General features: G+C 44.6%; 3 protein-coding genes across 4 annotated transcripts; all 3 read left to right on the forward strand.

Moving 5' to 3' along the window:
* The first annotated feature begins 572 nt into the window (after positions 1 to 572).
* LOC126651815 (alcohol dehydrogenase 1) lies at positions 573 to 12,892 on the forward strand. The gene is made up of 9 exons (XM_050338147.1): positions 573 to 729; positions 3,696 to 3,797; positions 4,983 to 5,121; positions 7,192 to 7,279; positions 7,389 to 7,608; positions 8,299 to 8,559; positions 9,044 to 9,179; positions 10,460 to 10,598; positions 12,065 to 12,892. Exons 1-9 carry the CDS (start codon positions 712 to 714, stop codon positions 12,087 to 12,089), a joined length of 1,128 nt encoding a protein of 375 aa, XP_050194104.1. The 5' UTR covers positions 573 to 711; the 3' UTR covers positions 12,090 to 12,892.
* A 1,513-nt stretch (positions 12,893 to 14,405) lies between these two features.
* Positions 14,406 to 27,521, forward strand: LOC126651816 (alcohol dehydrogenase 1). 2 transcript variants are annotated; one of them, XR_007631787.1, is made up of 10 exons: positions 14,406 to 15,359; positions 16,583 to 16,684; positions 16,905 to 17,046; positions 17,365 to 17,452; positions 17,567 to 17,786; positions 17,897 to 18,157; positions 18,437 to 18,572; positions 18,916 to 19,054; positions 19,486 to 19,587; positions 27,381 to 27,521. XR_007631787.1 is itself a non-coding variant. In XM_050338148.1 (9 exons), the coding sequence occupies exons 1-9, from the start codon at positions 15,342 to 15,344 to the stop codon at positions 19,508 to 19,510; spliced, it is 1,131 nt and encodes a 376-aa protein (XP_050194105.1). In that variant the 5' UTR covers positions 14,407 to 15,341; the 3' UTR covers positions 19,511 to 19,728. The 2 variants fall into 2 exon arrangements, 1 of the variants encoding a protein (XP_050194105.1); XM_050338148.1 differs by lacking the exon at positions 27,381 to 27,521 and having other exon boundaries at positions 14,407 to 15,359; positions 19,486 to 19,728.
* Positions 22,821 to 27,521, forward strand: LOC126651817 (alcohol dehydrogenase 1-like). Its single transcript, XM_050338149.1, has 9 exons — positions 22,821 to 23,314; positions 24,226 to 24,327; positions 24,788 to 24,929; positions 25,040 to 25,127; positions 25,243 to 25,462; positions 25,573 to 25,833; positions 26,114 to 26,249; positions 26,596 to 26,734; positions 27,279 to 27,521. The coding sequence occupies exons 1-9, from the start codon at positions 23,297 to 23,299 to the stop codon at positions 27,301 to 27,303; spliced, it is 1,131 nt and encodes a 376-aa protein (XP_050194106.1). The 5' UTR covers positions 22,821 to 23,296; the 3' UTR covers positions 27,304 to 27,521.
* Positions 27,522 to 27,732: the final 211 nt, after the last annotated feature.

Genomic DNA, 27,732 nt, shown 5'->3' on the forward strand with positions numbered 1-27,732 from the left:
AGCATGATTGGCACATTGTCCTTGGACACTGTGAAGTGAAAACCAATCCAACAGATTAATGAGTAGCTGGACTGCAAAACTAAGCATTCAGGAGCTGGTACAGCCGCAGCCAGACAGTGAGTATATGTTTCTTAAGCAGCTTGCACAATCACGTTTTAATATATCAACTGGACTCTTATGAGTGTCGCCAAAGTTCATCAGCAAAGCCTTCATGCTCTGACTGTGTCCCTGTCATTGTGCTCACTGTGTCCCTGCCACTGTGAATTCAAGAGCCACTCCTACGTTTTCTCTTTGCACGTACAGTGTCACTGAGAGTAGTGGGTTTGGAGAGCAGCTCCCTGGGAGGTGGAAAGAGGGAAAAAGTTTTCAGTCAGGGTTTTTCCTTTCTTCCTGCGATGCTGAGAGCAACCATAAGTGGGATGCAAAAAGGGGTAGGGAAGAGCGTGACAGAGGAATCAGGAAGACGGAACCAATGTAGAGAGTGAGGTTTCATCAGATAAGTGGTTTATTTTCATTCTGGCGCTTTTTCTGATTAAGGGGTGGGACTCTGAGCTGGGAGGCTTGGCTAAAAGATCGGAGCTCCACTTTCAGGAGCACTTTGTGAGACCGGCTTCCAGTGTGTTGGGGAGGACTTGTGGTGCCAGCAACCCGACTGCTTTGAGGCTGAGTGAATTCTTGGCGGCAAGATTCGAAACAGACACACCAGTCAACATGAGCACAGCGGGAAAAGTAAGCAAAAGTTTGTATTAGAATAGTTTCTTTGCTGCAGCTGAGTAATGCATTTTTAAATGCAAATTCTTTGCAGGGACAGTGTAAGTCCCGGTGGATAGCACCGGATGAGAGTTTAGGATAAAGCTGGTACAGGAGAACTGCCTTTTATTTGCAGGCCACTGTACTCTCCTAGAATATGGTTGTTAACTCTTCAAGGCAATAGTTTATTTGAGGCAACATGAGGTAACAGCACCGGAATAACTTCCTCTCTGGGTTAGCAAACTATTTTTCATCTCTGATTGGATAGTTTAAAATATGATAGAATGTAGTAAGTGTTCAGATCAATGTATTTATCTGCTCTGTCATTTTCCATTCTAAGATCCCCCTGCACCAGCGATTTAAACTATTTTTAGCTTATTTATGATTCATATAAATTTGTTTTCTAAAACAAGGACATATCTAATATGTCTTAAATTTTGGGGTGTAATTGTGCTGACATTAGGACAGTCATTAAATTTGAATATATATATCACAAGCCTTAAGCTTAAGTTAATGAAGACCAAAAGTAAGTTTCACATGCAATGCAGTACTTAGCTGGGGCTGAAATGAGTAGTTACATCTTTCCTAGAAAACCAGTGACAAGAGAGATGTAGGTTAATACCAGTACCCTTTGCTTCTTGCACTACTGCTGAGATGCTAACATACACCCAGAGACCTGCAGGAGAGGTTGATGGACAAGAAACCTAGAAATAAAAAACAACTGAAAGCACGTAGCTTGCTGGAATGTGCCTTAAGAAAGTACCAGTATCATTTGCTGTTACTGCCAACTGTCTTCACTATTCTAAAGCCAAATAAAACAAGAGAAAGGAGAAAGGAAAAAAAAAAAAAAGCTGTCCTTAACTCTGAATTACTGCAAATGCAAAATTAATTGTAGCTCATGTGTACATAAATTCACCAAGTTCAGTTCTCTACCCAGCCTTGGACTGAGCGTAGTAAATGAAGTGTTGTGATGTAACTTAACTGCCTCGATTTCACCATGTTTATCTTGGAATGATGTGGGAGCTACCATGCATTTTATGTAACCAAGCAGCATAACCCTCGTGCCCTGTAAAAGGGTGTGTTTCTGCGCCTACCCTCCCCCTCTGCAGTAACTTGCAGGGCTGGTAGAACACACAGAAAAAAAACCTGACTCCAGCCTGTGCTTGTCTTGACAGATGAAGTGGGTGATAGTGTGCTGGTGGTGCATCTGTGGGATTCTGTCATAATCCGTAAACATTCAGAGGGACGCAACCACCAGAACAACACACAGTTAACCAATGTCTTAGAGATTTGTTTGTTCTCAGCAATCCACCGTTGTTGGTTACAGTTCTAGGAAACACTACATGTTCTTCGCATGTGCAAGTTGTGAAATCATCACTGTGCTATGTGTGATACAATATAAATACGTAAACCGCCCTTTTTTGTTTTTTTTTTTTTAAAATAAGTTCCCTGGAAAATGTGGCCCTTTAAAATGTGATCTTCGGTCTCACTTGTGAATATTTTATTAATCAGGCATTTGACACATGACCTGTTATATTTTGTGTAAATATCTCTTGAGGCAGTTTTTTTCAAAGCATTGTGCCCATCCCACTTTCTGTCTAGCTGCTGATAATGCACTACTTTATGCACTTTATGCACTACTTAATGCACTACTTTTATATGTTTAGTATTTCCTATTAATTATTTCCTTTGTTACCAGTTTACAGTTTGTGGATAATTAGACATTATTTCTACTTCTACTTCAAAAGCTTTGATACTACAAATTTGTTTGTTTGTTTGTTTGTTTGTTTTCCCCTGTGAATTTTGCAGCACACTGGAGTTAAGTTGGCCCAGTGATGGAGGATACTCATGCATGTGCTAAACTTCCTGCATCATGGACTCAATTCCCCTCCATTTCCCTCTCAAAATAATGCCGCTCGAACACTCGCAGTCAGTAGACTTAATAGAGTGACTGAGGATTTAATACTGTGTCACTCATAAGGTTGTCACAGAAAATCATGTTCCAGGGCCTGGGGCTGTTTAAAGATCTGGGATGGGCTGAGACCACCAAGGAAGGACAGGAATAGATATGGGGACTGCTTTTGAATGCACTAGGATTGAGACTGCAGGGAGGAAACCTTCTGTCTGAGAGCCTGGGAGTGAAAAATGCTCCTCTCTCTTCTAAATGCATTCTTCTCTCAGTGGCAGACGATCAGAGCTGTCAGTACCTGGACAAAACCTGAAGAACTTATGGACAAACTTTAACCTAACAGACAGGAAAAAAACCACCCAAAACCAGTCTTGGGTAGTAACTCCACTGGAGTTAAATGTCCCTTCTGAGAAGGAAGGTACCTAAGTGTGGATAATATTGTGCTGAAGGTACTGCTCGAGATTACCTCTGCATACTGCTGCACCATTTTGCACAGGTGTCCTTTCAGCTGTCACCTCATGGCTGAATTTGGGCTCTCCTAAAACATTTATAAACCTGTATTAGGCTCCTAATTCCATTTTTATCAATTTTGTCAGTTCCCAACACAGGCAGTTCTAGGCAACACAGACTTTATCTCTACCTGATATGTGGCATCATTTAGTGTGCCATCTCCAAGAAGACACAAATATGCACAAGTAATCCCCAACATGGCAAAAAAAAATCCTCCAAGGAAGTTAGAGAAGGATCAGCGAGTATGAACAAGGTATCCAGTTATCCTGGAGACTGTTATACATGCTTCAGAAAACTTGATGTGACAGAAATATGAGCAAAGTCAGACATGATCTTGGTGGAGCTAATAAATTACACTGTCCTTTGGTGTTGGCTCTTTTGCTATATATTGTTTGGGTTTTTTCCCCTGTAATTTTCCCTCTCTTTTCCACAGATATGAGCAGGAGTTTCACATGCAGAAATGTAAGAATCTACCTGTGTGATGAAAATGCAAGTGCCATTCCTGTTTTCTCTGCTCTGTCTGCAGGTTATTAAATGCAAAGCAGCAGTACTGTGGGAAGCCAATAAACCATTTAGTATTGAGGAAGTGGAAGTTGCCCCACCAAAAGAACATGAAGTTCGCATAAAGGTACTAAAAATAAAACTTAAAACAACTCTTATGACTTGCATTCTATCTTGCTTTTTATCAGAATTATTTTTATAAATTTTAAAGATCCAGTCAGAAAACATTCTACTAGTGAGCAATTACTAATCAGTGAGCTCCTATGGGACATGTTTAAAATCCTAAATTTGATAATGAGTTTCTTAAAAAAAAAAAAAGTAAAAAAGTTTTTCAAGGTTGGCTTTTTTGTTTACTGACACCTGTTTTTCTAATAAGCTGAAAAAATTACAGTACAAGGCAAAAAATCAGAATCTCCTGCAGAGTGGATCAAGAAATTTTCTTTACTTTGTTTGAATCTGTGCTAGGAAATAGCCCAGTAGGGCTAGGAGCTTCCTTTTTCACCTGGATATTGACCTCAGTGGAATTTAGCAGCAGTTTTAAGTTTTCATTTTAGAGCAGTTTCAAATGTTACAGAAGTGAGAAAACCCTCTCATGGGGTTGACAGCTCTATTTGTCGGAATAAAAGTTGTGAGTACATACCTGAATGTTTCAAAAGAAATACTGCTGTTCTAGCTGCAAGAAAAGGCAAAATGTGATATAAAATACTACTTGTAGCCTAAATTTTTGTATATGTAGCCTATACAAATATTTAAAATATATCAATTATATGTAATAATTATTATGTAATTATCTATAATATATAATTGTATAATACATAATTTATATAACATCTATTTTATTATTTAGTGTAATCTAATCTAAATATAATAAATATAAAATACACACAATATTTCTAAGTTTATAAATATGTGGTGGTTAATTTACATAATTTGGTAGTGTTTCCATAATATTACAAAATTTTTATGTATTTATATATAAATATTAGGAATAATTTAATTTATTCTGTTCTTCCTATATAATTGTATTGCTAGAACATTTTTTCTGCCAGATAGTCAGTGTGACTCCCTATACAGCCCAGCACTGCAGAGAAAACATTGACAAAGGAGCCTTACTCTGTACATTAAAGACCAATACATACCATGAAAATCTTGAATCACGCAACCAAAATTGTGTTACCTGTAGCTTTATTGTATGCATATTGGATTTTGGAGGAAAGCAAGTGACTTCTCCAAATGTAAGATATCATTTCACTCCCACATATGACGTGGCATAGTTAAATGCTGAAATATTGTTGTCTTTTCTGTAAATCAGATCATGGCCACGGGGATCTGTCGCTCTGATGACCATGTGATAACTGGTGCACTTGTTATGCCTTTTCCAATAATTCTTGGGCATGAAGCAGCTGGTGTTGTGGAGAGTGTTGGGCAGGGAGTGACTTCGTTCAAACCAGGTATGGAGCAGCAGCTGAACACAAACCCTGTGCTGAGTTTCCTGACTCCTCTTTAAGTCAAATATTATTACATTTGTGAGTATTTGTATTGCTGAGGAAAATATTCCAACTTCAATTCTTTTCAAGGATACCTCAGAAGACAATACCTGTGTTTAGGTCTTTCTGTGTTCCCAATCCTGATTTATTTTCTGATTTTCTATTCGGTTTCTTTTGGTTTTGGGAAAAACACCTGCAGCTTGCTTTCCACCTACAGAGCGCTTTTCCTGTCGTGGGACTAAGAATGTAGTTTCTTTGCTGTTGGTCACAGGAAATCAGGTATTAGCTGCAGATTCTTTGAACACAGTTTATACAGCTAATCACTCTCAAGAATAAGGCAAAGCAAAGCACTAGACAATGCGTCAAAGTACCTCCTTTTAATTCTCCTAACAGCTAAAATAATCCATCGACTTCAGTAAAACAGAACTTAGGTCTGTATGTTCAATTAGTTCACTTTAAAAACATCAGGGCACGACTGGAGTGCCCACCCTACTGCAGGCTTTGCGTGTGGGCAGCGCCAGAGCAGGTGAGCCAGTGCTGCTCCCTGAGGGCTGCACTGCTCTGAGGACACTCCTCTGGACCAGCTGCTCCTCTCAATACGTTCTCTTTGAGCAACACTGCGTAGATGGTCAGTGAAAGACGCCAGTTTTCCTCCAGCTGCTGCAAGATGAGGTGGGATTTCTGTACGCTTTTATAGGACTGAACAAATTCTAACAAGGGGTAAATTTTAAAGAGAAAATATGAAGTGAAAAAAATCTGCACAGAAATGCTCAATTCCCAAGCAGCTTGGTATGATACCTAAGTAGTTCACTTTGAACACCACTGTACTTCCCATGTCTTTGTCCACACTGATGAGTAAGAAGTCTGTCCAAAGCAGGTTGGTCTGTATAAGAAAAGAATTTATTAGAGATTTCTGCTTTAACTCCACACAAATATGCATATTGCATATTTCAGTGATAGCTCTGACTGCTTTTTCTCCTATGTCTGGGTTCATGAATCACTCCGTTGTCTCATTCTAGCTGCCCTGTGTTTCCAGGTGAGACGAAACAGCAAGCCCTGAACACGCAAGTGCACCAAATCACATTTCTCAGATGTTGCTTAATTTACACCTTCAAGTTCTAAAAAAGGCTCCAAGATGTGCAAAGTTTTTTTAGGAGAATGATTACTAAGCCCATGTCACATTTCTAAGTTAGCTGAGGGTTGGGGTCATGGTGGCATTTCATATTCTGTAGCCATTTTCCATTTTTAGTGGAAATAAAAAAATACCCTGGACTTTCAATGTGTCAAGGATTAGCCAGATTTTAAAACTGACAAATCATATATTGATCTGTATTAGGAAATGCCTGTTTAGAGATTATTAGGGATTTACCATACATCGTTGCTGTGGAAATTGCGCAGGAGTAAAAAATTGCACTGGGGAGCTATGTGCTACTTTGCTAATCATATAATTGGGCTAGAGAATTAGAGATTTTGGCTTAGTCTGTGTGTGTTACTGCTTCTCTGACAAATATTTTGCCTACCTTTACTCCAATGCAATAGTAATAGGACTGCTAATAGCGAAGAGGCTCAAGAGGACTGAAAAATTAATGCTTAATTCCTCATCCTTTGAATGCACATTTACAGCCCTGTAAATCTTGGCACTTCAGTCTAGGGGATGTGAATTTTTATTTCAGTTTCTTTATTTGTGTATTACTATTTTTCTTTTACACAGAAGATGGAATAAACTGCTGAATAAGTACTTCAGGAATATCATTAGCAAAAATGGGTTTATGACATAATCCAGAGTCAGTTCTATGGAAAGACACCAAGAATTTTGCATATCAAAATTAGTTGTCATAACTTTGCCCTAAGGATGGCCTTTATATAAAACACAAAGAGATGGTTTATCTTCCAAGGGCAGCAAAAGGAAATAAAACCATCATTGCACTCCTAGTGAGCATTTTCCCAGCAACCAAATACACTTGCTTCATGGTTTTATTTGCATGCTTCTTGTTTGCCTTTTCTAATCCTCTGTCGTTACTGTTTTATTTCTAGGAGACAAGGTTATTCCACTCTTTATTCCACAGTGCAGGGAGTGCAAGAGTTGCTTAAGCACCAAGGGTAACCTGTGCAGTAACAATGAGTGAGTTTTCCTTGGTTACTTACAATCCTAATTTGATTTTTCTTGATACAAAACTGATTACACACAACAAGATTTCACTTGCCATTCTTTCTGGTCATCTTTCAAACAGCCTTACTTCGGGTGCTGGATTAATGCCTGACGGCACCACTAGATTCACCTGCAAAGGAAAAGCAGTTCACCATTTTATTGGTACAAGTACCTTCACTGAGTACACAGTAGTGCATGAATGTGCTTTGGCCAAAATCGATTCTGCTGCTCCTCTGGAAAAAGTTTGTCTGATTGGCTGTGGATTTTCAACTGGTTATGGGGCTGCTCTGCAGACTGCCAAGGTAAGTATTGTGGTGGGTGTTTCTGATATCTCATGGGGTCTGGTCAGGATTGTGTGGCCTGCAAGTGGGTCATCAGCACGGCAGCCAGGAGGTATAGACTCTGCTTACAACAGGGTGAAAAGAAGACACTAGTTCTTTGCTTACTTCAGATTCTCTGTCTCTAAGGTACTCAGAAGTCTTCAACTCAAAATCCAGTAAAAATACTTATTACCAACTATCAAGTTTTCCCTCATAGCTTTATCATCCCTGTAAAATGTTACAGCAGAGCTTTTTTGTTTTATTGTAACTGAAGTGTAGGAATTCATAGAAGCCTATATATATAACACTTATAATTCACAGCAATACATGAATGGCACCTGGCACTGATTCCAGTGAAGTGACACTACAGATCTTAACACCAGTGGAATATAAAGCATCATAAAAGAAACGAAAAGGTGTGTCTAAACCTGAAGCTGAGATATATGATGAAAACCTGGTCTCAGAACTGTATTTCAGGGACAATTTCTCTTAGTCACATGTAGGTTTGTAACAGTATAGCTGGCTACTGCACTAGTAGGTATGCATTTGCAAATTCCTCCTCGAATCTCAAGATTAAAGAAGTGTCTCAAGTGAAATCATGTTAATAATGAGAAAATGCATTGTATTTTCCCTAGACTGTAACAGTATTCCATGTTTACGTGGTTATTTTAGGTGGAACCAGGCTCCACCTGTGCTGTCTTTGGCCTCGGAGGAGTTGGCCTCTCTGTCGTCATGGGCTGCAAGGCAGCTGGAGCTTCCCGCATCATTGCCGTGGATATCAATAGTGACAAGTTCGCCAAGGCCAAAGAGCTGGGAGCCACCGACTGCGTCAACCCTAAAGATTTCCAGAAGCCCATTCACGAAGTGTTGATTGAAATGACTGGCCAGGGCGTGGATTACTCCTTCGAGGTCATCGGCCGCACGGATACCATGGTAATGCGGCCACAGGGTGGGGCCAAATGAGGCACTAGGTTGTTAGCACTCTCTCTTCCCTAACCCACTGAGCACCAAGGATGAGGAGCTGAGAGCCACTGGCAAAGTAGCAAGCTAAACTGTCAAGTCTGCCACTGAGATGCAGGGACAGAAGCATGCTCTGGAACTTAGGGAACTTCATTGTAGTGCCCTGGCTTAACCAGGGTGGCTAAATTTCACATAGCCCATTATCTGCTTTCCAACTGTGCCTTATGACTAATGACTGAGACAAAATGGGGAGGGGAAGGAGAACAAAGCTAAGAATACCTAACAGCAGATACAATGGTGTGAGCGTTTTGCTGCGGAAATATTTTTTTTAATGTGGTCCCAGTTACAAAAAACGAATTGCAATAGAACCCTGGGAGGAGGAGGCTGAGTTCAAACTTTTGTGCCCCAGTGGCAAATCTGTTATGGCTCTGGGTGTGTCCTTCTGTTTGAAATACAGACTGCGGCCTTGGCGTGTTGCCAGTATAACTACGGAGTCAGTGTGATTGTGGGAGTGCCCCCTGCAGCACAAAAGATCACTTTTGATCCCATGCTCCTCTTCAGTGGTCGCAGCTGGAAAGGCTCTATCTTTGGAGGTAAGGACTTGGAAAGATGTGGTTTAATTGGCTTGAGAAACTTGTAAATCATCTTGGAGGAAATAGGGTATGTCAAATTCATTGCTTACGTTTTCTTATTGGAAGACTGATAGCTATTCTGCTGACAAAGAAGTACGTAAGGAATTAATTATGGGAACTTAGTTTATGGCAAGAGAAGGAGGGAGAAAAACAAAAAGGGGGGAGAAAGGGAAGAGGAGACAAAGAAAGGGGGAGATAAAATTACAGAAAATAGAGATAAAGAAAGAGGAAAGAAGAAAAAATAAGAGGGGGAAATGAGAAAAAAGAAAGGGAGAGAAAAAGGCAGAACAAAGAAAAGGAGGGACAGAAGGAGAACAGATGAAAGTAAAGCAGAAGGAATGAGATCAAGAGAAAGATAAGAGAAGGACAAAGGGAGAAAAAAGAGAAAATAATAAAAATATAAAGTGACGGAACAGAGGAGAGAGGGAGTGGGAGAAAAAGAGCCACACCCAAAAAGAGAACAAGAGGGAAAGAAAGAGAGACAGCAGGAGAGATGGAGAGTCAGGACCATAAAGGACATCAGGAGTCATACCCAGCTGATTTCTACATAGGTCAGACCTCAGCTCAACCCCTTGCCAGCTGCTGACAGTCCCTTCCAGTTCTTTTTCTTTTTGGAGCTCTCCCAGCAGAGTCCCACACTCAGCAAGTCCTTCACTCAACACAAAGCTGAAGGCCACAGAAAACTTGTTTCCAGCAACAGGTTTTCTCACTCACAGCCAGTTCCTCTGATGTATTCAGCAGACACTGAATATAACAGCAGAGACAAATTAGGTTCCTCTGGAAGGACATCCTGTTTTATTAGATAAAGCTGTGACAGCTTTATCTAATAGTGCTTGTAAGAAAAAAGATATGCATCCACTATCCACCCCCAATTTTGACTAGACAATCAAGTTTCCACTTAGCAAATTACCAACATAGGTGTCAGCATTCTGACTTTTGTATGAAATGGGATTAAACTGAAACAGTATTTGATGTGGGGAAAGCTTGGATACTGTAAAGATTCCAATTTTTACTGGTCTTCTACCAGTAAAGCCCTTACTGGGTTTGTCACACGTGGAATAGCTGCACTTCATCCCATGTTTCCTGCTGGCACCCTGTTAAAAAGGTAAAGACATGCTGCAATATTTCATCCTCTTACTGTACTATAGCAAGTTTATCTAAAATTTAAGCTGCTGTGTGTTTTATTTATTTTCACAAGCATTTAATGTTTCACTATCCATTGTCTCTGGGATTTTTTCCAGGCTGGAAGAGTAAAGATTCAGTCCCTAAACTGGTTGCTGACTACATGAATAAAAAATTTGTTCTGGATCCATTAATAACCCACACGCTTCCTTTAACACAAATCAATGAAGGATTTGATCTGCTGAGGACAGGGAAGAGGTAAACATTGTTTCATTGTAAATATGCATGCAGTTCAGCACAGTAAAGATTCTGTATAAATAGCTTAAAGGAGCTGTACATTAAGACAGAGCCTGACTTAATGGCAGAGAATGGGGAAGGCAGCCCACTACGCCCTTTAATCTCTCCCAGTGTGTGCCCGTCGGTTGCAGCCATGACGATAAAGCCAGCAAACCTTCAGCTTTTGGAATGCAGTGGGCCCTGGCCTTCCTTTCCGGGGTGAGAGTGAGAAAAAACAACGCAAATGAGGAAATCTTTGCCCACTGCCCATTGGAAAAGAGCACACAGCCAAGGGAACGTGGGAATGCCAAGCTGCAGAGTGCCAGGGGTTAGCTACGTCATGTTCCAAGAAACATTTCAGGATGAGGAGCAGGAACACAGTAAGAGCCTATGTTTACTGTGAGCAACTCACCATTCCTCTTGTGAGTTATGTAATAGTCCCAGTGCAATTGGTTCTGAAGTCTCTGGGTACTCTACCTTGAACTTCAGAGCTTTTCAAAAAGGAAAGTATTTGTGTATATATACATTACAAAATCAGAATTTAGCTCTTGTGCATTCCTCAAATATTGTGAAAGTTCAGCTCAGAAGCTGCTTTCATAGGGTATTGAAATCGGGAATATTTTTTGCCAAAGACATTTGACAAGGTTCACCATGGGAATTCAAAATTGTCCTTAGCAGAAGTAGGAAATACTTTTGTATACCTTAGTGTGTGGGGACAACCCTTTTTGAAAGTTCTAGGTGTTTATAATTTACATAGTCTGGGGAATTACCTTCATGTTTCCTTTTAATTGTTGTTTTCTAGCAGTTATTTTGTGTGTTACTTGCTCTGAATAGAAAAAAGCATGTTACAGAAGAGTTTAAGGCCCTGAGGTTTTTCTCAGGCTCTAACGATGCAGCACACACTTCATTTTATGATTGTCCTTATTTTAGATGTATTATAAATGTTAGTTTTAGCTTTTAGTGTAACAAATTGGAAAGTGGTGAGGACAGAGATGCCATCAGCTTTGCTAGAATACTGATAGTCAACCTGAAGACAGAGGCACATTGCAGCTGATCAGTTTTTCACTGAAGTGAAATACTTCAGTGTTTCAGCACAGAATAAGTTGTACCAGTCCGAGGTTACCCTTACAGCCATTTGTAATTGGAAAAGTGGATCTAAGCCCCCCCTCCCAAGAACTTCCCAGGCTATAGTTGGTAATTAAATACCAGGAGCCCTGGGCCTCATCAGTGAAGGCTTTGCAGTCTTATGTGAATTTTGTTCTCTGCGTCTGCAGCCAGGTTTGCACATCTACTCTGTCATTTTGCTGCAAGCTGGGACGGGGGGGCAGGCAGGGAGGGAATACCCTGGTTGACAGCAGTAGCCTAGATAATCAGAGGAAACAGCAGTGTTCTGCTGATGTTAGCTCAGGGCTTTTCTACAGTCACTAACTTGCCATTTTGTATTGCAGTATTCGCACTGTCCTGAAGTTTTAGGATTCTTTGATGTTAAGCAGCAGATGACTCAGCACCAGTACAAACTTCACCATCCTCCAATACAACTGATATGAAATACAAATAAAGATATTCCTGAAAGGTCTACCACCACCATCCTTGAATAAAAGGATCAAGCTCAAACTCCACACTTGAAGCCCAACATTTATAAATGAAATAATCTTTTTCCATCTATCTCCTTCTCCTCATTCTTGTTTTAAATCCTCTACATTGTGCTGTAATTTTTTAATAGCCAGTTATGAATTACAGAACTTGCTGCTGCCACAGGTGCTATAAAAATTTTGATTTTTTAGAATTGCTTATAATACGCAATCTTTTAATAAAATAAAAATGAAGAAAAGAGGGCTTCCATAACACCACAAGCTTAAGAGACTTGTGCATGCAGTTCAGCACAGTAAAACTTTTAAGTTAGAACTGAACGACTTTAGCATTCCAGTGCCTGGCAGGCAAGGAAATTACTGCAGAAATTAAAATTTATGGTGACCATGTGTTTGAGTTAATAATTTCAGTAAATGATATTTAAGTAAATCACAGACTTAAGTACTGAAGAATGTCTCACCACTGGATATTTTAGCAAATTAACACCTCCAAACATTTTCTGTAAAACTGCTGTGGTGGTGTTCTGTGTTGTGGTTTGTCTTTGGTGGGTTTTGTTGTTTTATTTTCTTTACCTTTCTTGGGATTGTTTTAGTTGTTGATCAGTACAGTTTTAGATCTTTGGCCAGTTTATACAAGTGCATCTGATGTTTGGGAAACACTGTGAAGAAATAAGAATGTGCCTCAAATATTTGGTTTTGTTTCCATTATATAAAAGGGAGGTTTCTTAACCTCTTGAGTGTGAATACGAAGTAAAGGGGGAAAAGCAGGTGACTGGTAACAGTTTGCAACAACTCAAACATAAAGCATCTTGCTGCTTTCTGCATTTGCAATGTGTAAACAGGAATAGAGGCTATTTCTCTCTTGGCAAATATGGTCAACGTTGACTTATCTTTTGAAAGGACTAATCAGAGCTTGCAGGCACTCCATGCGTGGCAGCTGGGTAGAAGAGTCTGTGAAGTAAGGGGACTCTGTGCTGATGGTGAGTTACTTGTTTGTGTCAGCAGAGTCTTTTTGCTGCTCAGCTAGTTTAATGAGTTGAGGACAAAGTTTACCAAGAGATTAGACTTTAACAGAATAAGATCCTTCAACTTGTGAATAAACAAAATTTACACTATTGAGACCTGAACTTCAGTCTTCAGAGTAGAAGAGGAAAAAAAATAGAGCTAGAGAATAAATTTAAACAAACCTCATTTCTGTGCTCTTCGGGATGATGCAAAGCCCATTTTTGTTGCTGTAATCTGCCAAGCATAGTAAACACCGACTGTTAGTATCTTTACTAGGATAGTTGCTAGTGTCCAAAACAATAAACATTAAATCATTCTCCTTAGGGACATTCTATAAGGCAGCCGTCTAGTTCTGTCTTCACATGGAGGAATGAAATGTTTTCTGACTAGAGAACAACAAAAAGTTCATACTTACTTCCCCTAGAGTATTTTGCCCTGCAGATCCTCATCAACACTCAGCTGAAGATCAGTTTGTTTGTGTGATTGTACAGCATGGACAGAAGGTTTCTGTCCATGTTTCCTAATGGCTCTCTGGCTCTGAGGTACTCCAGGTGGGTTCAGGGCAACATACAGCAACTGTGCTACACAGATACCTGGGAGACAACAAGCCTGTGTTTTTGTTCAAGGGTTATCACATCTTTGGAGAAGTGAAAAAATTTTTTCTCTTACAGATACATAAATCATAAGTCATGACAGATTTATTTATTTATTAATGCAGCAGGCAGGCCAGGCTGAATATTGACCACCTTAAAAACTTCATTCTAAAACTCTTTATTCCTGGGAAATTATACATCACCAGCATTCATGGTCTGATTGAGGCTACAAAAAGTGTGCAAACAATGTATGAAAAAGTAGAAATTTCATGGAAAAAAATGGTAGATGTCCCTGTTCACCTGAAATACAGATCAAAATGATCCACAAGTGCATGTCGGCTCCAGTGCCAACTGCTCATCTCCAAGACAGGAGCATGGCAGCACCTGGCCATCACCCCTAGAGGTTGGGCTTGACCAGCTGTGCCAAGAGGCAATTCCATGTGGCTGGAACTGCTGTCACACCACAGGGCCACCATGCTCTGTGCAAGAGCTCATCCAGCTGCTGGGGCACAGTAGTGCAGCTGGGCTGCATTGGTGAAGCTGGAGATGGGTTAGGGAACTTGAGATTTGGGGGCTCGACTTGCCAACAGCTGCTGCTGACCTTCCCCCTCGGCCCATGAAGCGGGATTGGGACACAAGGTGGCAAGCGCCAACACAAACCTCTGTGTGCAGTACCCTGAACACAGAAATGTGGGGCTGACGTCTTCCCAAATGCAGAAGCAGTTCCCAAACACAAATGCTGCTCCTCTCAGCGTGGCTCTCCAACAAGAAGACTTATTCTTACTCATCCATTCTCCTGTAAATCATGTTGTCCAATGCCTCAGCAGAAAACAGCTCTGTGGGAACCAGGAGAGCCTGGGGAGAGTGAACCACTCATGGACCATGTTACATATCAGTGAAACAAATGTGTCCTTGGAAAAAATCACTTTCTAAGATACTGTCCCTTACTACTCAGGTGAAAAGTGCTGCAACAGCACAGACAGTAGAACTTCACTCCAGAAGCACATGAGTGTTTGTACATCACATCGTGTTTTCACTACCGTTTTTCTTTTCTTTTTTTTTTTTTCCTTTGAATTTTTAATCCTTTAGCAAATACCTTGGTGTGAATGGCCACCAGGTCAAATGCTCTGCCTTGGCAACAAGGGGACTCCAAGGAAGCCCCAGCAGTGCTGCCAATCTCCTCGCTCCACACCTGCCAGAAAGCAACTGGAGAGAAAAAAACCTTCCTATGGTCTCTGTGCCTTTCAGGCAGGGAGACCAGAGAATGGCCCAAGGGCAGTCACTGATAAAAGTACCCCTGAAGGACTTCTGCCCTCATCCATCTCCCAGCCACTGTCCAACTCCTCCCCTCAGCACTCCCTGTGCTCCTCAGCTTCCAATATCTGACACAGATTAACCAGAGCTCTCCAGTGACGGTGCCACACACAGAGTTCTCCAGCTCCACAGCTGGGGGACTTCACAACACAGAGCTTCAGCCAGACAGGCAGCAGCTTCCCTCCAGCCTGATACAGCAACGGGAACACCTCTGCTAAGACCACATGGCCACGTCGGGAAAAGTAAGGACAATGCCTTTCCCATCTTCCTTTCCCTGCTGCCCTGCTCTTGGGGAAATACTCTGCCATGGCTCAGTCTGTGCACTGCTACTGCATGCCCTCTCTCCTCTCACCTGCCTCTCCCAGCTCTTCCAAACCCCTTGGAATTACACGAGCTTCTGCTTTCCGACAACTGCACCTGTCAGTACGTGCCTTAGGTAGTGCATTTCTCCTCTGTCCTGCCCACCAGCTCAGGAATGAGATCCTGACTTGTACTGCTCTGGAAAACACCCTCCTGCTCAATCCCACTCTGTGCTCCTGCTTTGGCAAGAAACGTACCTCTTCAGTGGTGCCACCTTGCAGCCACTCCTCTCCTGCATTCAACTTGTCCATGGCAATACCCTTTGAATCTGCAAACTCCATTTTGCTGACGTCAAACCAGGTTTGGGTTGATTGGTTGAGCAGGGTTTGAGCAATGTCACACACAAATCATCATTTTGGCAAGGGAAAAACGATCCAGTTGCTAACCAGATGGGGACTGTTTCATAATCCCTCGTAGTTACCTTCAACCCACTTAAACTCAAAGTAGTGTTCTTCTTGCCTGAAGCTAGTGAAGCGCTCGTGTTGCTCTCACATTTGTCCAGTACACCAATGTCTTTTTCCTTCAGGGATCTTCTCCACATCACCTACCAAAAGCCTATTTGGAACTCACTTGGGCTTTACATGGCAAACATGAGAGGGGCCAGAGCTATCTCAGCTTCTACTTAGCACAGACCAGTCCAAGGCCAGGTATCAGCACTCGGTGCTGTTGGAAGGGCCCGCAGCCTCTCTTGTGCCACAGCAGCTCAGCCCTGCTGCCCTGGTGTCACCCGCAGAGCCCTGTCCTGCAGACACAAGGCAGGTGGGTTGTTTTCAGTTTCCAGGGAAAACACAACCCTTACTCTCTACGGACTGGTCTCTTCGTCTTTGCATTTCACACTTGACACTATTGCCAGTGTTTACTGAACATCACTTGGCTTCACGTACAGCTGAGCACGCACATGTTTCTACTCTCCCACCACACCCCACCCACTCAGCAAGTCCCCCGGGAAACAGCACGGAACAGCTGTGTAGCTCCAGAAGCATGTTGCAGTGTGCAGAGACACGTCTTGGGCAGCTCTAGCTTTGGTGATTGCAGGACAGCTTTCCCCGGCCGTTTGCCAAAGGTGAACATTCCCATGCAGCGTAATCCTCTCGGTCTCTTCCAGGTTATCAGATGCAGAGCTGCTGTTGCCTGGGCCGCGGGCAAACCACTCTCTGTCGAGGAGGTGGAGGTTGCACCTCCAAAGGCAGGTGAAGTCCGGATCAAGGTAAAAAGACGCTTCAAAAATTTTTTCTCCCTTGTGGGAATTGCATGTCGTGTGGCTGTAATTTGGATATAACCCAGGAACCCATATAATAAGGCCTGGGGTCAGCCCACAGGCCTTAACTGTCCAGAGAAATTCTGTGGAAAATCCTTCCACAAACTCAGTTAAACTGAGGCCTGGGCTATTTCTGAAGTTCTTCTTCTACTCTTTCCCCTCCAAACAGATTGTGGCCACTGGCATCTGTCACACAGATGAACATGTTTTGAAAGGTTGCTTTCCTAATGTGGAATTCCCAGTTATCCCAGGCCACGAAGGAGCTGGGATTGTGGAAAGTGTTGGAGAAGGAGTGACCTCTATGAAACCAGGTATTCAACATACACACGGACACATGCCCACGAGTCAGCCACGAAAGTGGGTGAGGCTGCCAAGAGCTCAGAAACTTCCCCCTCTTCCTGAGTCAGTGGCTCGAAATCTGAGTGCAGACTCATTGCACTGGACTGTCACTTTCCTGGTCCGTTCCTCATGTACACGAGTGGAGCTTAGAGCATTTCATCCTGACAGAGAAAGGGGAGGGTTTGTGGTGGGTTACTGCAATCGGCATGCTCAGCAGAGGTGCTCCAACAGGCAGCACCCTCAGGGCATGCTTAGCAAGAGGTACTGAAAAGCAATCTACTTCCTTGCAGGAGACAAAGTGATACCCCTTTGCCTCCCTCAGTGTGGGGAATGCAGCTTCTGTCTGAATCCTGAATCCAATTACTGCCTGAAATGCCAGTGAGTTTGCTTCACCTGCCCCTACACCTACATGGTGTAGCTGTCTGATAACAAGTCTGACATCCCCATCAGAGCTTTAGTCAATGAAATACTAATGATTTCACCTCTCCACAGTTTCTCTGAACATCAAAACCTCCTGCCTGACAAGACCACCCGGTTCACTTGCAAAGGGAAGCAGATCCACCATTTCATGTGGGTCAGCACCTTTGCAGAATACACCGTGGTCCCAGAGTACGCTGTGGCCAAGATAGATCCTGCAGCACCTCTGGACAAAGTCTGCTTGCTCGGCTGTGGGTTTTCCACAGGCTATGGGGCTGCCCTCAACAACGCCAAGGTTGGTGTTCAGGCATGTCAAGCACCCCGAGGCTGCCCTCACACCCTCACCAACCCCTCTCCTACTCCTCCCCCTCACGCTGGAGACTCACAGGACCTCGTGCCATGCAGGTAAAGCCAGGCTCCACCTGTGCCATCTTCGGCCTCGGAGGAGTTGGCCTCTCTGTCGTCATGGGCTGCAAGGCAGCTGGAGCTTCCCGCATCATTGCCGTGGATATCAACAAGGACAAGTTTGCCAAGGCCAAGGAGCTGGGAGCCACCGACTGCATCAACCCTCGCGACTACAAGAAGCCCATCCAGGAGGTGCTCACTGAGATGACAGGACAGGGTGTGGACTACTCCTTTGAGGCCATTGGCTATGCAGAAACCATGGTAGGTGGCCTTTCAGCACGTGTCTTCCCTCCCAGGCTGCCATCAGGGAAAAAGTCACCCAGGTGGAAGTTCCTTGCCTGCTGCCTGCACTGCTGGGCACACCTTTGTGAGAGAAAGCAGTGTACAGGTCCCTGAAAGAGGCCCTGAGCTCTCCATGTCTTCTGCACACGGGAGGAGGTGTTGTCAGATTACCAGGGAGGGCCAGATGACAGCTCAGAAAGAACACTCTCCTGACCAACTCGCCAGTGCTTTCTCTAACTCACCTCCCTGTCCCATCAGATTGCTGCCCTGGCTTCCTGCAATATGAGCACTGGCGTTTGTGTGATGGTTGGGGTACTGGATTCCGGTTCAGAGATTTCCGTCGATCCTACTCTTCTGCTGACTGGGCGTACATGGAAGGGGTCAGCACTTGGAGGTATGAAACTTAAGAAAACATTTTAGAAATTTCAGCTTTTGCTGTCATGGCAGCTTACAGGCATACTAAAAGGGGGTTTTCAAGAAAAAGTGAACTGAAGAGGAGCACTGCATTAAACAGTAGCATTAAAAATGCTAATAGAAATGCTCATAAACCTGTATGGTTCATACTGTATAACACGTACAATTGTCTACGCTATCCCACCCATCCCAAAGAGGGGAAATTACCACAGAAGAGAGTGGCACCCGTACTGGTCCCTCAGTGCTGACCCTCACAGTAACACTCCATTCCCAAAACAGCATTTCTCCCATTAGTCACTGAAGCTCCTTTCTCTTGTTTCTAGGCTGGAAGACGAGAGATTGTATCCCCAAATTAGTTTCCAGCTATTTGGAGAAGAAATTCAATTCAGACTTGCTGATCACACACACGCTGCCCTTCGCTAAAGTGAACGAGGGATTTGAGTTGTTACGTGCAGGAAAGAGGTGAGCTCTCACTAGGAGGAGCGAGGCACAGCAAACACCACCTCCTCCTAAAAGTCAAACAGCCCAGATGCTCTGGCAGGCAGAACATGCAACACTGTTCTTCTCAAAAATCACCTGAGCCTTTTGAGGAAGCAGGGCCTGGAGCCAAGTGTGGGGACAATCTGCCATAACCCAGAGGGAAGAGCTGACGTTCAGCACAGGGAACTCTGCAGTTCACAGTTCAGCTCCAGAGATCCCGTGTCCTTTTCACCTGAGGGGTTCCCTTCAGCAGAGTTGTGAAGGTTCCCCCAGTGCTGCACTTCTCATGCAGCTGAGTGAGGAAGAGGCTGGAGGGACAGAAGGCAGCCGGTCCCCAGGCACACCTGCCGATCCCTCTGCCTTCTCCTGAACCGCAGCAACCTCTAAACCCTCCCTTCCCTTCCACTTTTCAGTATTCGCAGCGTCCTGCTCTTCTGAGGGACACGGCCATGGAAAGCTGAGAGGAGGGACCAGCCCAGCAGATGCTCTCCTGGCCCATGCCCTTCTAAATCAGCCTCACCTTGTGGGGCACAAGAAGATGAGAAGAAGGAACTTGCCTATGCTGGTCTTGCTGCTGCTCTTCCTGTGCCCAGACAAGACCCAGAAGGATCCCTCTTCTGAGAAAACGCTTTTACCAATAAAGGGTTTCAGTCAAACTCATCTCATGCAGTGCACTCAATCAACAGAGGTCCCACGGGGCAGGAGGAGCTCCTCCTCATCCCACAGGCCCTTCCACCACAGCCCTGGTCTCAGCAGTGAGCAACTGCCTTTGCCCCTCCACTGCCACTGCCGCCCACCTTCACCCGCCTCAGACAGCTCTGTCCCCATCTCTGTCACGCCTCTCTGTCCCCATCTCAGCTGGGTGAATGCTGCAGCTTCAACCAAAGTCCAGCAGAGAAACCACCACTCCTGCTGCTGTTCCTGCTGCTGCCGCTCTCTGGTCTCACTTGCAGAACCACAGTGTGTTCTGCTACTTGAAGTTATCCCCACACAAAACCTGTCACTCCAGCACCTTGCATTTAAACATCAGGTTTTCTTATCACTTCACCTTGTACTAGTCTCTCCTAATGTTTCCTTCCTCAATTCATATTTGGCCTCTTTAGACCCTTTTGCCTCCTGATCTCAGTCTGGTGGCTTTTCTCCTGACCTAGTTTTGTTCTGGATAACAACCTCAGAGAAATTTACAGACTAGAATCGGGAAGAGAAATTACATGTGCATTTATGTCCCACCTTATGTAAATGTGGGTGCTAGAGGTACTATACCTAGCCTTTCAGAAACTATAAAGCAAAATTCCTCCTTACATGGCAGCATGAAATTCTGTGGGAGCTACCAGAAACACAACCAGTTTGGCAACTAAATTTGTTCTGTGCACAAAAGGTAATTATTATGGCTCTCTTCCAATTTGAGATATTCTAGGATTCTATCATTCTGGGATAGAATGGACTCACAATCAGCAGTGGCTGTAGGAGTCCTGCCCTCTATTAAACATAGTTTCCCCCTCTACCATTCTCCTTCACTAGAGTGAACAGAATCAACTGATTTTTTAAATAGACCTTTATCAATATTTTTGTTATGTCTCTTCAATGTAAAATACATCAGGGTGGATCCAACTCTCGCATTCCTTACCTCATTTGACTCGTGCCCCTTTCATTTTGTATCAGCTATACACTATTTCTTGTCCTACTGGAGATGAAAGGAACAGGGCATCTTAGAGAACAGTGAATTATCAATCCTGCTAACAAATGCAGGATAGGATTTAGTTTGTCCTTCACAGTAGAATGTAAAAATGGTCTCTGGAACCAATGCCCAGGTACACTGAAGAAAAAAACTTCATGCTGAGTCATTAATAAAGGCATTAATATCTACCTTTGGCTTTTAATTAAAAGTTATGGGGGCTTGAAACTGCTGCGGGGTTGGGGGGAGGGGAAGATTAATAGTGTTGAATGGAGATACACAGTATCCAGTATTAAAAAGTTAATCATTAAATCCATGTCTGCTGACATACAAGTTTGATTTTATTTTCCCTCTATCAAATGGATAAGGAAAAAAAAAACAACCTCTCCTGTCTTAAGTATACACAAAGCTGCACAGCAGCAGGATCTCACTATCAGGTCCCTGCCATAATCACACACATTTCAAATGCTTTGCAGAGCCAGACCCATGGCTCTTCAAACTGCAAGCAGGGCAGACGGCAACTCTGTGTTGTCTTCACATCAGTCTTGGCTTTGCAAGTTTGATGGACTAGAGCATCACACGGATGTTTGAAGGAGAGCTAATATTGCACCTTTGAGAGACCTTTGTACACCATTTTTTGAGGTTATAAACTCAACAGCAGATACTAGACATGTCTTAACGGCTGTGAAATACATGTAGCACTGTTCCCGTTTACGTCCTTATGTGGGAGATGAAAACATAAGCCAATGTAGGGAATGTTATCTAGGAAGCAGTTGAATGATTTCAGTATCTGTTACAGTTCTTTTAAAACTTTTTGGTTTAATCTTTGAACCCTTCCAGTCACCCAGGATAGATCAGCCATAGAGCATTTGTCGTCTGGAATTGCTTTCCAACTCTTGTGCAATGTAGAAAATGGATTGGTCATCAAAGCCAACCAAACTATGGTTCAAAAGCTGTGTAAAGGTTGCCTGCCTGAACCTCCAAAAGAGTATTTTTGTTTTAGGCTAATCAGTTAAATCATTCCACTTTCAGAGTGAAATGAAGCTTGCAAAGCACATGAAAATACATGAAAATCCTGGAGAAGAACCATATCTTTGCTCCACCAGATCTGTTGGTTGAACTGATAAGAAAACAGGCATGAAAAAGAGTCGTTTAGAATAGATTTTAGGAAAACAGTCTTTTACTCTGTTCCAGTGGTCAGGCACTGGAACAGGTTGCAGAGAAGTTGTGGATGCCCCATATCTGGAAGTATTCGAGGCCAGTTGGATGGAGCTCTGAGCAGTCTGGCCTAGTGAAAGGTGTTCCTGCCCATAGCAAAGAGGTTGAAACTAGCTGATCTTTAGGGTCCCTTCCAACCCAAACCATTCTGAGATTCTCTGATTCTATGAAGGACATCAGAATCACCTGTAGAGCAGGGTGTCCTAAGCATGAGTATGTAGAGTAATGCCATCCTGATTCATGAATGCTGCATTTTTTTATGATCACATCTAATGTTTTTGCATCCTAAAGTCAAGAGGTGTCTTTTGATTTAAAAAAAAAAATATAAAAATCAATATATGTATAATCTTGTTCAACAGCTAGAGAGTTAAGTTCCACTCATTACAGCATTCTAAAAAGCTCCTGATTCAAGAAGGCTTTTTATTTCATTAGTGGTAGTCTTCCTGGAAATTATCCCATTCCCCAGGTATACAAATGCATCCTTTCAAGGCACAGAGGAGGATTCCTTCCTAACCATGGAGGTTACATCACCCTCAGGATGTTCATCTTAGCTGGGTTCTCCAAATGCTCTTATTCATCCAGTCTTCCCTATAAATCCCCTTGTCCAGTGCCTCAGCAGAAAACAGCTCTGTGGGAACCCAGAGAGCTTGGGGAGAGTGAACCACTCACAGACCTGGTTACATTTCAGTGAAACAAATGTGTCCTTGGAAAACAATCCCTTCCTTACACATTGTCCCCCACTACTCAGGTGAAAACTGCTGCAACAGCATACACAGTAGAACTTCACTCCAGAAGCACATGAGTGTTTGTACGTCACATCGTGTTTTCACTACCGTTTTTCTTTTCTTTTTTTTTTTTTCCTTTGAATTTTTAATCCTTTAGCAAATACCTTGGTGTGAATGGCCACCAGGTCAAATGCTCTGCCTTGGCAACAAGGGGACTCCAAGGAAGCCCCAGCAGTGTTGCAAATCTCCTCGCTCCACACCTGCCAGAAAGCAACTGGAGAAAAAAAACCCTTCCTATGCTCTCTGTGCCTTTCAGGCAGGGAGAGCAAGGAATGGCCCAAGGGCAGTCACTGATAAAAGCACCCCTGAAGGACTTCTGCCCTCATCCATCTCCCAGCCACTGTCCAGCTCCTCCCCTCAGCACTCCCTGTGCTCCTCAGCAGCTGATACAGATTAACCAGAGCCCCCTGCTCTCCAGTGACGGTGCCACACACAGAGTTCTCCAGCTCCACAGCTGGGGAACTTCACAACACAGAGCTTCAGCCAGACAGGCAGCAGCTTCCCTCCAGCCTGATACAGCAACGGGAACACCTCTGCTAAGACCACATGGCCACGTCGGGAAAAGTAAGGACAATGCCTTTCCCATCTTCCTTTCCCTGCTGCCCTGCTCTTGGGGAAATACTCTGCCATGGCTCAGTCTGTGCACTGCTACTGCATGCCCTCTCTCCTCTCACCTACCTCCCCCAGCTCTTCCAAACCCCTTGGAATTACACAAGCTTCTGCTTTCCGACAACTGCACCTGTCAGTACGTGCCTTAGGTAGTGCATTTCTCCTCTGTCCTGCCCACCAGCTCAGGAATGAGATCCTGACTTGTACTGCTCTGGAAAACACCCTCCTGCTCAATCCCACTCTGCACTCCTGCTTTGGCAAGAAATGTACCTCTTCAGTGGTGCCGCTTTGCAGCCACTCCTCTCCTGCATTCAACTTGTCCATGGCAATACCCTTTGAATCTGCAAGCTCCATTTTGCTGATGTCAAACCAGGTTTGGGTTGATTGGTTGAGCAGGGTTTGAGCAATGTCACACACAAATCATCATTTTGGCAAGGGAAAAATGATCCAGTTGCTAACCAGATGGGGGCCGTTCCATAACCCCTCTCATTTTCCTTCAGCCCAGTGTCTTACAAGGCTGACATCAAAGCTCTTAGTAGGCATTGCCACTAGGTAGGGTCCACAGTCACCATGAGAGCCCAGTCTGTCCATTAACATATGACAATGTTAGGAAAAATCCCCTGGAGCCCTTAAAGCCCAATAATTTTCTAAGGTTATACCTGATACTCTTTGCGTGACAAAGCACAGATGGTTTTCCCTCAGACCCCAAACTAGGCCAGTGTTTACTGAGTATCACTTGGCTTCAGGTGAAGCTGAGCAGTACCCAGTTTGTCCACCTCTAGTTTAGATGCTTGCAGGGTGACTGTCCCCCCCGTGTGCTAAAGGAAAATGTTCCCATGCAGCATAATCCTCTTGGTGGCTTCCAGGTTATCAGATGCAGAGCTGCTGTTGCCTGGGCTGCAGGACACCCACTCTCTATTGAGGAGGTGGAGGTTGCACCTCCAAAGGCAGGTGAAGTCCGGATTAAGGTAAAAATTCATTCCTCTTATGTTTTTTCTCCCTTGTGGATATTGGTCTTCTTGTGGCTTGGATATAACCTTGGATATAACTCAGGGATCTGTGTCTGCCAGAAGGCTTTAACTGTCCAGAGCTGCCTTAGCTCAAAGGCACCATCTGACAGGGCCTCTGTTGCAGACTAGTCTTTGCCCAAGCTGTTGCATAGAAATTCCTTCTCCAGCCCATGCTCTGCTTGGACTGACCCCTGGGATCCACAGTGTGGCCTCCTCTCCAGTCCCACCTCCATCTTAGTCCAGAGGAAAACCCCACGGAGCATTCAGCATGAGGAGAAGGGAAAGCCCAGCCTGGGCACGGTGGGCTGCCATGGAGTGGCAGCACTGATTGTGGGGGCACCATGACACCCTGGGAAAATTCCTTCCACACACTGAGTAAGTCAGAGGTGAGGTCACCAACCCTTTCCTCTCCAACCAGCTTGTGGCCACAGGCATCTGCCGCACGGATGAACACCTCTTGCAAGGCTGCTTTCCCAAAGCGGAATTCCCAGTTATCCCAGGCCACGAAGGAGCTGGAATTGTGGAAAGCATTGGAGAAGGAGTGACCTCTGTGAAACCAGGTAACCGACACACACACAGACACATGCTCAGGATTCAGCTCTCCTACAGGCAGCACCCTCAGGGGTCTGCCCAGAGAGGGGCACCTAGCAAGGGATATATGTTCTTCCAGGTGATAAAGTCATTCCCCTTTGCCACCCTCAGTGTGGGGAATGCAGCTTCTGTCTGAATCCTGAATCCAATTTCTGCCAGAAGTCCCAGTGAGTTTGCTTCATTTTCCCCTACACCTACATGGGGTTGGCTGTCTGACAACAAGCCTGACACCCCCATCAGAGCTTTAGTCAATGAAATACTAATGATTTCACCTCTCCACAGTTTCTCTGAACAACAAAACCTCCTGCCTGACAAGACCACCCGGTTCACTTGCAAAGGGAAGCAGATCCACCACTTCCTGTGGGTCAGCACCTTTGCAGAATACACCGTGGTCCCAGAGTACGCTGTGGCCAAGATAGATCCTGCAGCACCTCTGGACAAAGTCTGCTTGCTCGGCTGTGGGTTTTCCACAGGCTATGGGGCTGCCCTCAACAACGCCAAGGTTGGTGTTCAGGCGTGTCAAGCACCCCGAGGCTGCCCTCACACCCTCACCAACCCCTCTCCTACTCCTCCCCCTCACGCTGGAGACTCACAGGACCTCGTGCCATGCAGGTAAAGCCAGGCTCCACCTGTGCCATCTTCGGCCTCGGAGGAGTTGGCCTCTCTGTCGTCATGGGCTGCAAGGCAGCTGGAGCTTCCCGCATCATTGCTGTGGATATCAACAAGGACAAGTTTGCCAAGGCCAAGGAGCTGGGAGCCACCGACTGCATCAGCCCTCACGACTACAAGAAGCCCATCCAGGAGGTGCTCACTGAGATGACAGGACAGGGCGTGGACTACTCCTTTGAGGCCATTGGCTATGCAGAAACCATGGTAGGTGGCCTTTCAGCACGTGTCTTCCCTCCCAGGCTGCCATCAGGGAAAAAGTCACCCAGGTGGGAAGTTCCTTGCCTGCTGCCTGCACTGCTGGGCACACCTTTGTGAGAGAAAGCAGTGTACAGGTCCCTGAAAGAGGCCCTGAGCTCTCCATGTGTCCTGCACAAGGGAGGAGGTGTTGTCAGATTACCAGGGAGGGCCAGATGACAGCTCAGAAAGAACACTCTCCTGACCAACTCGCCAGTGCTTTCTCTAACTCACCTCCCCGTCCCATCAGATTGCTGCCCTGGCTTCCTGCAATATGAGCACTGGCGTTTTTGTGATGGTTGGGGAATTGGATTCCGGTTCAAAGATTTCCGTCGATCCTACTCTGCTGCTGACTGGGCGTACATGGAAGGGGTCAGTGCTTGGAGGTATGAAACTTAAGAAAACATTTTAGAAATTTCAGCTTTTCCTGTCATGGCAGCTTACGAGGCATACTAAAAGGGGGTTTTCAAGAAAAAGTGAACTAAAGAGAAGCACTGCATTTCCACTGCATTAAACATTAGCATTAAATATGCTAATAAACCTATAACTGATTCATCAAGTACAACACACAGAACTGTCTCCACTATCCAACTTCTCCCACAGAGAAGAGAATATCTCACAAGAGAGCAGAACTGGTACTGGTCCCTCAGTGCTGACCCTCACAGTAACACTCCATTCCCAAAACAGCATTTCTCCCATTAGTCACTGAAGCATCTTTTCTCTTGTTTCTAGGCTGGAAGATAAGAGATTCTATCCCCAAATTAGTTTCCAGCTATTTGGAGAAGAAATTCAATTCAGACTTGCTGATCACACACACGCTGCCCTTCGCTAAAGTGAACGAGGGATTTGAGTTGTTACGTGCAGGAAAGAGGTGAGACCCTCACTAGGAGGAGCGAGGCACAGCAAACACCACCTCCTCCTAAAAGTCAAACAGCCCAGGTGCTCTGGCAGGCAGAACATGCAACACTGTTCTTCTCAAAAATCACCTGAGCCTTTTGAGGAAGCAGGGCCTGGAGCAAAGTGTGGGGACAATCCTGCTCGTGGTTCAGCTCAACAGAGATCCTGCAAGCCCAGCACTGAGGCCAGCATAGACCCCCAGACATAACTCCATTATGTCAGGGACTGTTGGAAAGAACAGGACTGACAACAGACAGTCAGAAGGAAGGGCAATCCTTAGAAACAACAGCAAAAAGCCAGAAGAGGAAAGAATGTATCTTACAGCAGCAACACCAGAGATTTGGGGAGGGAAAAAGGGCCGCAGCACACTTGCCCTACTGCAGCATGTCTCATGCAGCTGAGTGAGGAAGAGGCTGGAGGGACAGAAGGCAGCCGGTCCCCAGGCAGACCTGCCGATCCCTCTGCCTGCTCCTGAACCACAGCAACCTCTAAACCCTCCCTTCCCTTCCACTTTCCAGTATTCGCAGCGTCCTGCTCTTCTGAGGGACACAGCCATGGAAAGCTGAGAGGAGGGACCAGCCCAGCAGATGCTCTCCTGGCCCACGCCCTTCTAAATCAACCTCACCTTGTGGGGCACAAGGAGACGAGAAGAAGGAAGTCGCCTACGCTGGTCTTGCTGCTGCTCTTCCTGTGCCCAGACAAGACCCAGAAGGATCCCTCTTCTGAGAAAACGCTTTTACCAATAAAGGGTTTCAGTCAAACTCATCTCATGCAGTGCACTCAATCAACAGAGGTCCCACGGGGCAGGAGGAGCTCCTCCTCATCCCACAGGCTCTTCCACCTCAGCCCTGGTCTCAGCAGTGAGCAAGTGCCTTTGCCCCTCCACTGCCACGGCCTCCCACCTTCACCCACCTCAGACAGCTCTGTCCCCATCTCTGTCACGCCTCTCTGTCCCCATCTCAGCTGGGTGAA

This window comes from Myiozetetes cayanensis, unplaced genomic scaffold, assembly GCF_022539395.1.
Source record: "Myiozetetes cayanensis isolate MyiCay16 unplaced genomic scaffold, myiCay2020 scf7, whole genome shotgun sequence".
NCBI classification, from domain to species: domain Eukaryota; kingdom Metazoa; phylum Chordata; class Aves; order Passeriformes; family Tyrannidae; genus Myiozetetes; species Myiozetetes cayanensis.

Bases quoted from the DNA above. Each gene is read 5' to 3' on its own strand.
- LOC126651817 (XM_050338149.1), top strand. The intron at 25,463-25,572 runs GTTGGTGTTCAG...CGTGCCATGCAG, and splicing joins CTGCCCTCAACAACGCCAAG to GTAAAGCCAGGCTCCACCTG. The intron at 25,834-26,113 runs GTAGGTGGCCTT...CCGTCCCATCAG, and splicing joins TTGGCTATGCAGAAACCATG to ATTGCTGCCCTGGCTTCCTG.
- LOC126651815 (XM_050338147.1), top strand. The intron at 7,609-8,298 runs GTAAGTATTGTG...TGGTTATTTTAG, and splicing joins CTGCTCTGCAGACTGCCAAG to GTGGAACCAGGCTCCACCTG. The intron at 8,560-9,043 runs GTAATGCGGCCA...TTTGAAATACAG, and splicing joins TCGGCCGCACGGATACCATG to ACTGCGGCCTTGGCGTGTTG.
- LOC126651816 (XM_050338148.1), top strand. The intron at 17,047-17,364 runs GTATTCAACATA...ACTTCCTTGCAG, and splicing joins AGTGACCTCTATGAAACCAG to GAGACAAAGTGATACCCCTT. The intron at 18,158-18,436 runs GTAGGTGGCCTT...CTGTCCCATCAG, and splicing joins TTGGCTATGCAGAAACCATG to ATTGCTGCCCTGGCTTCCTG.